Genomic DNA, 13,634 nt, shown 5'->3' with positions numbered 1-13,634 from the left:
CACACGCATATAAAATCCAGAGCGCCGCCGGGCTGGCTTTGTGGAGCGCTGCAGCGGGTTAAGCCGTGCTTAACAAAGGAGGTCCGGCACAGCCACCCAAGCTCCCGGGGCTACCGGGCCGCCCTCTGCCACCATGACCGCCAACGGCACAGCCGAGGCGGTGCAGATCCAGTTTGGGCTGATCAGCTGCGGCAACAAGTACCTGACGGCCGAGGCGTTCGGCTTCAAGGTGAACGCATCCGCCAGTAGCTTGAAGAAGAAGCAGATTTGGACGCTGGAGCAGCCTCCTGATGAGGCGGGCAGCGCGGCTGTGTGTCTGCGCAGCCACCTGGGTCGCTATCTGGCCGCCGACAAGGACGGCAATGTGAGCTGCGAGCGCGAGGTGCCCGGCGCTGACTGCCGCTTCCTCGTCGTGGCGCACGACGACGGCCGCTGGTCGCTGCAGTCCGAGGCGCACCGGCGCTACTTCGGCGGCACCGAGGACCGCCTGTCGTGCTTCGCGCAGAGCGTGTCGCCGGCAGAGAAGTGGAGCGTGCACATTGCCATGCACCCACAGGTCAACATCTACAGCGTCACCCGCAAGCGCTACGCGCATCTGAGCGCGCGACCAGCGGACGAGATCGCGGTAGACCGCGACGTGCCTTGGGGCGTCGACTCGCTCATCACCTTGGCTTTCCAGGACCAGCGCTACAGCGTGCAGACGTCGGACCACCGCTTCCTGCGCCACGATGGGCGCCTTGTGGCGAGGCCCGAGCCCGCCACGGGCTACACGCTCGAGTTTCGCTCTGGCAAGGTGGCCTTTCGCGACTGCGAAGGTCGCTACCTAGCCCCGTCCGGGCCCAGTGGCACCCTCAAGGCTGGCAAGGCCACCAAGGTGGGCAAAGACGAGCTCTTCGCCTTGGAACAGAGCTGCGCTCAGGTGGTGCTGCAGGCGGCCAACGAGAGGAACGTGTCCACGCGCCAGGGTGAGTTGGGGACATGTCCCCTTCTTGGGTCCCGATAAACTGCACAAAAGCATCCCCCCACTCATGCATCCTTCTGTTTCCCGATCTCCCCATGCGCTCCCGTTAGGCGTACAGGCCTCTATGCCCCGCCTTGGGGAGGTGGGCTTCTGTTTTGAAAGACCGGCTCTCACTATGTAGCCCTGGCTATTGTGGAACTCGCTCTGTAGACCAGGCTGGCCTCGAACTCGCAGAAATCCTCCTGCCTCTGTCTCTTGAGTGCTGGGATTAAAGGCATGTGCTACCACCCCGTGTCTGGGACGTGCGCTTCTTCTGCGGGGAGGAGGTGACGTGGGGTGCGGCCTAGCACATCCTAAAGCAATACTGTCCACCTCCCCCACCCCTGGCTGGGGGCGTGGAGCTCCCTAGACTTTGCTTAGATCTTCTCTGTCCTCTCTTCCCAATCTAGGTTGTCCCCATTCGTGAGCTGACCCCCTAGGACGGGCTACCTCAGGTCTTGGGAAGGAAGGGTTCCCCCTTGTCCATTTCCTCGTGCACCCTTTCTCCTGTTCCTAGGGCGTTTGGCTGGAGGGCTAGGGGACAGTAACTCCTGCTCTTCCTGCCTTTCCTGGCGAGATGGTGGGGGTTGGCGGGGCTTTTGATCGCGGCGGGGTGTGCGGGGCGGGGTCGGCCCTGGTACGGGGGAGGGGGAATGTCCGCAGGGGCTGCCCCTCCCCCACCCCGCCTCCCCTTGCCAAAGCCTGGCGCTCCGGGCCGCGGCCTTTGTGAGCAGGGGGGCGGGTCGCCTCGGCTGGGCCCTCCCTCGTCCCCTTTGTCCTGCTAGGGCTCTGCAGATGGGAAAACCAGATGCGGCGGAGCTGGGGGAGGGGATCGGCTTAGGCGGGTCCCTCTGCGGAGGAGCCACCCTCAACTCCCCAGGCATCGTCCCTGGTCCAGGGTCCTGTGCGGAGGCGCGGAGTGCAGCCGCCTGGCTCTTCCTTCGCACCCCGGCTGGCGGGCGGCGTGGCGCGGGTGGCTGCGCGCCAGGGACCTTCCCTGCCCTCCGGTGCACGCCTCATGGTCCGGCACTCGGCCTTGCGAGTGTCCAGCTCCCTCCAGAAGCCTCTACCCTCGAGTGAACCGGTCCCCAAGGCGCCTGGCTGGGAACAATTCAGTTTGCAACTGAATCTGTCCCCATCCAGGGCCTCCAGCAGGCTGGCAGGCCATTTCCGACCCGCATGGGCGTGCCACAAGTAGGCGCCTCCTTTCTGGCGTACCCCCTACTTCTTTGCCAAAGGGTCTTAGCTGCTTGCTGGCAGGGGCTTGTGAGATCTCGCTTCCTTGGGTGGGAAATTGGACCCAGGCTTTGGAGATAGCTGGATGGAAGCCGAGTCTGTGGCGAAGAAGACCTCCCTCCCCCAATGCAGAGGGCTAAGCCCTGGGTGGGGCCTGCCTGAATTTGGCTGAATTAAGGCTCAGAAAGGTGCAGCCATTTGCTTTAGGTTACACAGTAAATCAGCAACATTCAGAACTGGATGTATTTGATTCCAGAATGTTCTCTCATTTTACACACACACACACACACACACACACACACACACACACACACACACACACACACTTCCAGAATGTTCTCTCATTACACACACACACACACACACACACACACACACACACACACACACACACACTCCAGTGCATGTCATTCTCTTGTTTCACATTGCTGGGTGAAGGGGGTCAGAGTTCCCACCTGTTTAGCAAACACTGAGATACAAGAGATAGTAAATGTCTCTTGGGGACGTGACTGGCATGTAAAGCAAAAGATTGGGGGTACAGGACCAGGGTACTAGATTATCAGGGTCAGGGGTCTGCCCCAGGAGAGTGAATAGAAATTAACAGGCATCAAGTGTATGAACTGGCCTTGTAGGCAGAGGGCACAGCCTGTGCAAAGTCCCCGAGGCAGGGAGGTGCAGAGAGTCCTGCATATCTGGGATTTGGGACTGAAGGGAACCCTGCAGATTCCAGGGACTCCCTAGCATAGAGAGACTGGCTCTCTCCTGAGCTGTGTCCAAGACTTACTGCCCTGGGGAAGGTTGGGCTGAAACAGGTGACTTAGGCCCTTGGGGCCAGGAAGGAGCTAGAGGGTGTGTTTTGCGAGCCTGGGCAGGTACCATTCTCTGAGGGTGTCATGATTGTGCATGATTCACGCTGATGGGGCAAGAGGGGGCGGAAATTGGAGCTGAAGGGATGAGACTCTGAAGGGAATTTGGGGTCATGGTTAGATATCTTCTGCCCTCGTGTGTCGGTGTTCGAGTCTCATTTCCATGTCAGCCAACTCCTCCCGGTGCTTTTTGGGGTGAGCTGCTGGGTGGGTGTGCCGGGGAGGCCATTTTGGGCAGGCCTGCGTGGCAGGGAGGCGGGGCTGGGCTTCGGAAACACGTGTTGGGAACTGCTAGCCAGGAATAGGGGGAGGGACGGCTCAATCTGGGTTTGTGAATCACCCCTGCGGAGCTGCTTCCTGCTCCCCGGCCTCAATTTCCCATCTGTAAAACAGAGGTACTTGGGGCCAGGCTCTGTTCCTTGGAGGTGGAGATCAGAGTGAGCAGTACCTTACACTGGATTGGGGGGAGGGTCTCCTGATCCTCACAAGACCTTGCTGGCTCAAGACACACCCCATGCTGTGTCTCCCCACACTGCTCAACCTGATTCACATGTTGGGTTCTAACCCCTGAGCATGCTTTAAAAGGATCTTGTCCCCATCATTTCTAGGGTGGCTGGCTGAGGAGTGGTGGGTGAGGCAGGGCTTTGTGGGATGGCTAAGAGTTCCCCATTCTTGGCTGGAATGGCATAGTTTTGAGGATTGAGTAGACTTTGGGGTGGGTGGCTGGAGTGAACTCCTGTAGGATTCTAAGCTAAGCCCCCATCCTAAATGAGATGGGTTGTGAAGGATGCTTATTTTGAACAAGGAAAGATAATCTGGCAAGCTGCTAAGCCCAGGAAGGGGGTTGAGGGTTAGGAGACCTTCTGAGTCACCACAGTTGGTGAAGCTGGAAGATAGACACGCCCCCTCCCGTGGGCTCCTAGGAGCCCATGACTCAGGTTTTCTGTGCTACCACTGTTGGAAAAAAAAAAAAATCTCACAGAAATTCTGTTACTATAGCAACGGAGCTCCAATGTGATTCCAAGGCCAAGTGGGGCCTTTCCCCCTGGGCTGGGCCTTCGAGGGGCCATTCTGGAAAGGAGCAAACTTCTCTTTCTCGGCCCTTCCTGATGGGGTGGGAGAGCCCCGTGTCTCCTTGGCAATAGGCCCTCACATCCTTTCAGGGTCCCAACAGAGATGATCCTTTCTGGCAGAGAGGAGAATGCATTCACCAAAGGGTGCCTGGAGTCCACCTTTGGTGCCTCACTGGCCTCTTAGGCCTTTTAACAAAGACTGGATGCAACAAGCCCTTTGTCCCAGTACCTGGAGTGAGAGCCAGATGGTGGCCTGGGTAAGGCCCTTTTTGCCCTTCATCTTCATGCTTATTCCTCAGAATTACTGCCTACGGCGCTGCCCTGCCTTGAACTCGGTGCCCACAACTTCTTGAGCAGGGGCCGCTCCCTTGTGCGAGGATGACTAGCATGTTGGGAAGCCAACTTTTCTGACTCCTTTTTCCCTCCCACCTTATTTTTGGTTTTTGTCTTGTAGCTCATCTAGCTTTCGACTCTCCATGCTCCTGCCTCGGTTTCCAGAGTGCTAAGATGAGAGGCATGGGCCACCACTTCTGATTGGCTTCCTGCCCCCTCTTGCTCATCTATCTTGGAGCAGCATTCTGCTGCTGGAGTGGCTGGGAGGGGCTTTTCTTTCCTTCCTTCCTTCCTTCCTTCCTTCCTTCCTTCCGTTTTTTCTTTTTCTTTCTTTTTTTTTTTTTTGGAGACAGGGTTTCTCTGTGTAGCCTTAGCTCTCCTGGAACTTGCTCCATAGACCAGGCTGGCCTCGAACTCGGAGATTTTCCTGCCTCTGGCTTCTGTGTGCTGGGATTAAAGGTGTGCTTTTCTTTTATTGTGGGAATGTGGTGATCAAACCCGAGGCCTTGTGCATGACAGGCAAGTTCTCTATACAGATGGCCTACACCTTTAGCCCTTCCCTGAGGAGATTCTAGGCAAATGCTCTGTCCCTGAGCCACACCCCCAATGCTGGCTTTTCTTTCTTTTTTTCCAAATAAAATTTTTTTTTTTTTTTTTTTTTTTAAAGAAGATTTATTTATTATGCATATGGTGTTCTGCCTGCATGTGTCCCTGCACATCAGGAGAGGGCACCAGATCTCATTACAGATGGTTGTGAGCCACCATGTGGTTGCTGGGAATTGAACTCAGGACCTCTGGAAGAGCAGTCGATGCTCTTCACCTCTGAGCCATCTCTCCAGCCCCCTCCAAATAAAATTTTAATCTAGTTACCTTTATTGAATTATTTGTGTGTGGGGGCTTATATGTAGACCAGAATACACACATGGAGCTCAGAGGACAACTTGTGGGAATCAGTTTTCTCCTTCAACCAATTTGGCTCTGGAGATGGAAGTCTGGGGGCTTGGTGACACGGGCCTTTACCCACTGAAGTTCCTATGCTGGCTTTTCCTGACTGTCCCATTACCCTCTGGGCACTCGTTGAAGGGATGGGATTCCTTGCCCTCTCTGGCACTGGGTGTGGCTGTTTGGCCCAGTGGGCTGTGCTTACTCAGCTTTCCCTACACATGGCAGCCCAATTATGGGCAGGCAGAGGGAACAGTGGGCAGTACCCCACATTCATGTGGCCAGCTGTCTTTTCAATGTATAGCAGTCCCTAGTGTGACCAGAGGCAGGAGAGCCCGTTTCTGCCTGAGAAGGTGGGTGGTTGAGCAGACTCCAGCCCAGAGCTGTGGCTTCGGGGTGGCTGCCTAGCCTGGGAGGGCCTTCCTACCCTCTTCCATGCTTCAGTGGTAAACCCTGTGGAGACACTGGGTCAGGATATTGGGTGACCCACCACGGAAGCCATGTCTGCTAATACATAGGTCTAGAAGGGAGGGATAAGGCATGGCCAGGCATTTGTCCATCTCCACTCCTGCAAGCCAAGAAACCCCTTGTCTTGTTGGGTGACATTGAGCCAAGGCCATGCCACCTCTCGATCTCCTCTCCCACCTTGTGAGGTAAGGGTCCCCATTGCACAGCACAGATAGAGACATCATTGGGTCAGGGTGGCACTAGCACACCCTTCGGTGGGGTGTTAGCTAAGGATAGGTTTCTAGGGGTGGCACCTGCCATCTACTTGGTCCCTGCTTCATAAGACGCTTAAAGGCAATCAGTGAGCCCAGTAGTGTACATTGTGACCAGGTTGAGAACATTCTTAGAAACAAAGAGTTTGTCTGGTTAGGACCCAAGATACCACTTCCAGGTGGAGTCAAAGCCAGTGTGCAAAGCTGGGCTGCAGAGCAGGCCTTGGGAGCAACACCTTATTTGGGGTCATGTGACATGGAAATTTAGCAAGAAGTCAGCAAGCCATGCTTGGGGTGCACACCTGTAATCCCAGCACTCAGGAGGCAGAGGCAGGTGGATCTCTGAGTTCAAGGCTAGCCTGGGATACACAGTGAGACCCTGTCTCAAAACAAAACCAAATCAAAAAAGAGGGGGCGATGGAGAGATGGCTCAATGCTTTAGAACATTTGTTTTTGTTTTTGAGACGGGGTATCTCTACTTAACCACTCTAACTGTCCTGGAACTCAAATATGTAGACCAGGCTAGCCTCTAACTCAGAGATCCGCTTGCCTCTGCCTCGGGAGTGCTGGGATGAAAGGCATGCATCACTACCACCTGGCTCTAGAATACTTGTTCTTACAGAGGACCAGCACTTAGATGGTGGCTCACAGCCATCTATAACCCAGTTCCAGGAGAGCTGGCCTCTGAGGGCACTAGACACACATGTTGTGCACATCCATACACACAGGCAAAACATTCTTACATACAAAATACAAGAAATCTTTTGGTTTTTCTGGACAGGGTTTCTTTCTTTTTCTTTTTTCTTTTTTTGGTTTTTCGAGACAGGGTTTCTCTGTGTAGCTTTGCGCCTTTCCTGGAACTTGCTTTGTAGACCAGGCTGGCCTCGAACTCACAGAGATCCGCCTGCCTCTGCTGGACAGGGTTTCTTTGTGTAACTTTGGCTGTCCTGGAACTTGCTCTGTAGACCGGGCTGACCCACCTCCCAAGTGCTGGAATTAAAGGCATTCACCACCACCACCCAGCAAGAAAATTTTCTTTCTTTCTTTTTTTTTTTTTTTTGTTGTTTTTTTTCAAGACAGGGTTTTTCTGTGTAACAGTCCTGGCTGTCTGCGATCTCACTCTGTAGACCAGGCTGGCCTTGAATTCACTGAGATCCACCTGCCTCTGCTGAGATCAAAGGCGTGCACCACCACCGCCTGGCTAAGAAATATATATATTTTTTTCTTTCTTTTTTCGAGACAAGGTTTCTCTGTGTAGCTTTGCGCCTTTCCTGGAACTCACTCTGTAGCCCAGGCGGGCCTCAAACTCACAAAGATCCGCCTGCCTCTGCCTCCCGAGTGCTGGAATTAAAGGCGTGCGCCACCACCGCCCGGCTAAGAAATCTTTTTTAAGATTAAGGAAAATCAATTAAAAAAAGAGAGGAAAGGAGGGAGGCTCAGTGATCCTGTTTTGGTCTAGCAGGGAAATGCTAGAAAGTGTCGTCAGTCTTCAGTGTTTGTGGCTGGTGGGGGCAGGGATAAAGTATGACTTCATCTTTATACTTTTTGAGTTTTTTAAGTTTTCTAAAGGAACATGTGGTCATCGTGTGTGTCTGTGGTACTGGATATGGAGTCCTGGGTTTTCCACCATGCTAATCAAGTAGTTTACCACAGAGCTATAGTCTCAAATCCCTCTCTTTTATTTATTTTATATGGAGCCCTGGCCTAGAACTCATTATATAGACTAGGGTGACCTCAGAATCAAAGAGATTCACCTCTACCTCCCGAGTGTTAGGGATAAAGGCATGTACCCCCATACTTACCTTCTCTTAAAAACAAAATTGCACCGGGCGGTGGTGGCGCACACCTTTAATTCCAGCACTTGGGAGGCAGAGGCAGGCGGATCTCTTTGAGTTGAGGCCAGCCTGGTTTACAAAGTGATTTCCAGGAAAGGCGCAAAACTACACAGAGAAACCCTGTCTCAAAAAGCCAAAAAAAAAAAAAAAAAACCCAAAAAACCAAAACCCAAAATTGCACTTATTTTATGTTTGTATGGTGAGGGTGGTGGCCCACATACTAAGGCATAGGTTTAGATGTCCGAGTCTGTTTCCCTCTGCCTTGTTGGTCCCAGGGATCAAACATAGGTTGTTAGGCTTGGTGGCAGGTGTCTTTACCTTATGAGCCATCTTGATGGCCTGCAACCCTTTGTGTGTGTGTGTGTGTGTGTGTGTGTGTGTGTGTGTGTGTGTGTGTGTGCGCGTGTGCATTGGGGGAGGGTGGGTGGGGGTGTCTCATGTAGCTCAGGCTAGCCTTGAACTTCTTACCCTTTTATGCAGTTCTGGGGATGGACCCCGGGACTTTGTGCATGTTAGTGCTTGCACTGTACCGACTGAGGTATAGCCACAGCTCTGTTTTATTTTTTTGAGATAGGATCTCAGTCGTAGCTGAGGCTAGTCTCAGCCTCCTGAGTGCTGGGATGACAGGCGTGGGTCACTGAGCATAGCTCATACTTTATATTCTTTTACTTTCACACATCCCCTCTACAGGAAGTGGGTGACGAACCCCCTTTTACCAGCACCCCACAATGTGACATTCTGCAGAACCAGCTCCATCTGTGTGTTTATTCAATGGTTTGGGTTGTATTTAAAGCAAATTCCCGACACTGAGGCGACTTATCCGGAAACGCCTCCATCTGTACCTACAAAACCGGGCCGTTCCTTACATAACAGCAGCATTGCCTAACTGGAACCGATCTTTAAAACCCAATCCTGGGCCACAGGAGAGTTCTCTTGCTTGGCTTTAGAACATCTTTGTGGGTGGTTCATTGAAGTTTGAGGGCTTCCTTCCTTCTTGTCTTTTGGGGTGCTAGAGATAAAAGAAACCCATCAGTGACTGAGCTAAATCCCCAGTTTTTATATATATATATATATATAATATATATATTATATAATATTATAAACTCTCTCTATACATATACTTACACACACACACACACACACACACACACACACACACACACACACACACACACACACAGCTGGCCTGCCTCAGTCTTCTGAGGACTGGCACATCTGATTTTTATTGTTTATATGTGTACCCCTAACATGGAGGTCAGATGTCAGCATCAGATATGTCGTAGTCCTCTGTCATTCTACACACTTTCTTTTGAGATGGATTCTCACTATAAGCTCTGGCTGTGTCCTATAACTCACTATGTGGACCAGACTGGCCTCAGACTCACAAAGATTTACCTGCCTCTGTCTCCTGAGTGTACTTGAGACAAGAATCTCAGCTGGATGTGGTGGAGTATGCCTTTAATCCCAGCACTCTGGAGCCAGAGGCACATGGATCTCTTGAGTTCGAGGCCAGCCTGGTCTACAAAACGAGTTCCATACAGAGAAACCAAAGACAAAAGGGATCTCTCAGTGGCCAGGAGCTCAGGGCTTCAGCTAAGCTGGCCGGTCATTGAGCTCCAGGGATCCATCTGTCTTGGCTTCCCCGTTCTGGGATTATAGGCTCTGCCGCCATGCCAACTTCTATGTGGTTTCCAGGGATCTGAATTTAGTGTCTGAGCAAGTCCCAGGATTACCCTCGGAGAGACCTGAGCCAACTTGAGGAAGCCCTGTGGTATCTTGAGTGTGGGTGAGACAACAGTGGCCTAATCGGCTGGGGTCCCCCTCTGTAGGAATGGACCTATCGGCCAATCAGGATGAAGAGACTGATCAGGAAACCTTCCAGTTGGAGATCGACCGGGACACAAGAAAGTGTGCCTTCCGCACCCACACGGGCAAGTACTGGACGCTGACGGCAACTGGAGGGGTGCAGTCCACTGCATCCACCAAGTGAGTGACACCCCTGAATCACCTGGGTTGGCTATTCTGGGACCCGGGCAGCCTGCTTGATCCCATGTTGCCAACCCCTCTCCTCTTCCCAGGAATGCCAGCTGCTACTTTGACATTGAGTGGTGTGACCGTCGCATCACTTTAAGAGCATCCAATGGCAAGTTTGTGACTGCCAAGAAAAATGGTCAGCTGGCCGCCTCAGTGGAGACAGCAGGTAGTCACACTGGAGCATGCACCCCAAGTCTGCTTCCTTAGTGCCTTAGAGGGACAGTCACCCTGTGGTCAATCACCAGCCCCACCTGAACCTGTCTGTGTGGGCAGGCATCCTCTTAAGTTGGTGTAACCTCAGGCTGGCAACATGTAACCCTTAGCTTCTTGATATCCCTCTCTGAGCCACAGCCTGGCTGGTTCATCCCTGTTGCTATAAACTCAGTGGTCCCTTTTGCTGTGGCAGGGGACTCTGAACTCTTCCTCATGAAGTTGATTAACCGCCCCATTATCGTGTTCCGTGGAGAGCATGGATTCATTGGCTGCCGCAAGGTCACGGGCACTCTGGACGCGAACCGTTCCAGCTATGACGTCTTCCAGCTGGAATTCAGTGATGGTGCCTACAACATCAAAGGCAGGTTCTCTGGGTGGGGATGCTTGCAGTCATTCAAGGTCATAGGGGAACAGGTGTGTCCTAGGTCCACATTAGGGGTAGCCTTCTTGTCTGTAGAGAATTTTCCCAGCTTATCCTGGGCAGATGGAGAAGGTGGGAAGTAACTAGGGATGGTGGTGCATGGCTATAATCTAGGAATCTGAGGCAGGAGAATTATCTTTAAAAAAAAAAAAAAAAAGGAAGGAAAAGAAAAGATAAAAGGAGAAGATGGGAGATAAGGATATGACATCTTGGACGTGGGACCAAAACTAGGGTGAAGGACCCCAACAGTCCAGAAGTGTTAAGTTGGAATCAGAACCCCATGCTGTGTATGGCCTTGGCAAGGCAGACCCCATTCCTTTCTTTATAGTGCTGAGGACTGAATTCAGAGCCACACCCCAGCCCCTCACTGGGGGATTCTAGGCAGGTGCTCTACCACTGAGTCACACCCCAGCCCCTCACTGGGGGATTCTAGGCAGGTGCTCTACCACTGAACCACACCCCAGCCCCTCACTGGGGGATTCTAGGCAGGTGCTCTGCTGCTGATCTACATACCTCTTTTTTTTTTTTTTTTTTTTTTTTTTTTTGAGACAGGGTCTCACTTTGTGGTTCTAGCTGTCTTAAAACTTGCTTTGTAGACCAGGCTGGCCTTACAGTCAGATCTACCTGCCTTTGCCTCCCAGATGTTGGGATTAAAGCTATATGCCATGACTAGCCCCTAGTCCTCTTACTTTTTTTTAGTTTGAGACAGGGTGTTAGTGAATTTCCCAGGATGGCCTTGAACTCTAGATAATCCTTCTGCCTCAGTTTCTTGAGTATTAGGATTATAGGACTATACCCCACATCCAACTGACCTCACTCATTTCTGGAAGCTGACTGTGGGAGGGAATAGTAATCCTTTCCAAGAATGGATATGGGGTGGGGAACACAGCTTGACATGAAGTCTCTACCCCCAGACTCCACGGGCAAGTACTGGACAGTGGGTAGTGATTCCTCGGTCACCAGCAGCAGCGATACCCCTGTGGATTTCTTCCTTGAGTTCTGTGACTACAATAAGGTGGCCATCAAGGTGGGCGGCCGCTACCTGAAGGGGGACCATGCCGGGGTCCTGAAGGCCTGCGCGGAGACCATCGACCCTGCCTCACTCTGGGAGTACTAGGGCCATCTGCTGTCTGCGGGTCACTCATCCAGTCCCTCCTGCTATCCTTACTCGCCAGGTGGCCCTGCAGCAGGTGGCAAGCCCCTTGCCTTTCAAACTGGAAACCCGAGAGAAAATGGTGCCCTCACTTGTTGCCCTCTGTGGACCCCCTCCCCCCTAACTCTCTGCTCCCCATGGGTCAGTAGCTGCAGACTGTCCCTGGGAGGGATTTTGGGTCCCTCTGCACCCTTCTCTGCCATGGGGCATGCTGGCACCTTTCTTCTGACCTCAGACAACTCTGAGCCTTATTTCCCCAGGAAGTGGCCTAGGAGAAGCCGGGTGGGGGGCCGAGGGAACTGCCCCCGTCCCTAAGTTGTAACTGGAAGCCCTCCCCCCTCAAGATCATACCTCTGGTGTATCTGCTCTGACCCCAGCACCTGGAGGCAAGCCTTTTGGTGGGACTGAAGCCCGGCATGGCCTGGTTTTCCCACAAATTTTTTCTGGATCATGGCTGGAGAGCAGCCTCTGACCCTGCAGAAGTCCTGCCAGGCTCCTTAACTCAAAGCTAGGTGGGTGGCACTGCCAGATTGCCCCTGCACATTCTGGGGTTTGGGGGGGACATCTTGCTCCCTTCTCTTTCCTTTTCGCCCTGGCCTGACTGGAAGCAGGAAAATGACCAAATCAGTATTTTTTTTTTTTTTTTTTAAAGGAAATGTTACTGTTAAAAGGGCCCTGGGCAAACCTGCCTGGTTGGTTGTAGCTATGAGTGGTCTTGGGGGGTTGGGGGAGATGCTTGACACCTGGCCTCCCCAGTGGGTTCCCTTCCTCTCTCCCTTCCTCCTGCCTGCCCACCCCCAGCCCTGGCCCTATGATTGGTGCTCCGTGTCTTTCTGACACCTCGGGGCTCCTGGGGTGGGAGAAAGCCAGGCGCGTCCCTCCCTGGGAACCCTGGAGTAAACCTCAGGGGGGCCCTTCCCAGACACCCCATTCTACCAATTCCCCAACACCGTGCATCTCACTCACTTGGGGTGTCTCAGTCTTTTATTTTTTTGTAACTGTCATTTGTATAACTCTGAGGACCCATGATAGTAGCTTTGAACTGGAAAATAAAACAACGCTCAGTCTGCAGCCTGTGCATGTCTCACAGAGGACGTGGTTGGGGGAGTGGATAGAGGGTTGGCCAGGGAGGGAGCCTGCACTGATTTTCACGGGATGGAGGGCAGACTCTTGTTTAGGTCTCAGACCATAGTGGCTCCAGCATGTGCAGTAGTAGCCCTTGGCTGAGAAATGGCTGAACATGGAGCTCCTGGCTCTAGTAACATGGATATTTAAACGTTTAGGCCAAGGGCAGGCGAGAGGGTTCAGCAGGTAAAGCTACTTGCTGCCAAGCTTCATGTCCTCAATTTGATAATCCAACACCCATGTGAAAAAGTTGGGTGCAGTGGTGTACACCCATCTCAGGACTTGGGGAAAGGGTAGAGAGACAGCAGGATCCCTGAAGTTTGCTTGCTGTCCATACTCACTTAATCTATGAGCTCTGCTTTCAGTGAGAGGCCCTGTCTCAGTAAGGTGGGGCTGGGTTGAAGAAGACACTCCAGATAGACCTCTGGCCTCTACACCTCCACACTCAAATAAAAACAAGCCAGGCTTGTCATCCCTGGCACTCGGGTGGAACAGGAGGATCACAGATTCAAGGCTGCCTAAGTCTCAGAATGTCCAGGCTAGCCTGAACACCTTGCTAGATGTTTTAAGTGAATGGGCTGTAGGATGTAGTTTGTGGGCAGCACAGCTGAGGCTCTAGGCTCAATTCCAGGTAACCTCACAAAAAGTGCTGGTCAAACTGGGCATGGTGGTGAATGCCTCTGG

The 13,634-nt window shown here is 52.7% G+C and overlaps 1 protein-coding gene across 1 annotated transcript; it reads left to right on the top strand.

Moving 5' to 3' along the window:
* The first annotated feature begins 30 nt into the window (after positions 1–30).
* Positions 31–12,896, top strand: Fscn1 (fascin actin-bundling protein 1). Its single transcript, XM_052754161.1, has 5 exons — positions 31–965; positions 9,834–9,990; positions 10,083–10,204; positions 10,445–10,612; positions 11,587–12,896. The coding sequence occupies exons 1-5, from the start codon at positions 134–136 to the stop codon at positions 11,787–11,789; spliced, it is 1,482 nt and encodes a 493-aa protein (XP_052610121.1). The 5' UTR covers positions 31–133; the 3' UTR covers positions 11,790–12,896.
* The last annotated feature ends 738 nt before the right edge of the window (positions 12,897–13,634 follow it).

This window comes from Peromyscus californicus, unplaced genomic scaffold (assembly GCF_007827085.1).
Source record: "Peromyscus californicus insignis strain IS unplaced genomic scaffold, ASM782708v3 Scaffold_2__1_contigs__length_46816999, whole genome shotgun sequence".
Taxonomy (NCBI): Eukaryota; Metazoa; Chordata; class Mammalia; order Rodentia; family Cricetidae; genus Peromyscus; species Peromyscus californicus.
The sequence above is the reverse complement of the archived record's forward strand: the minus strand, read 5'-3'. Positions and strand labels throughout refer to the sequence as shown.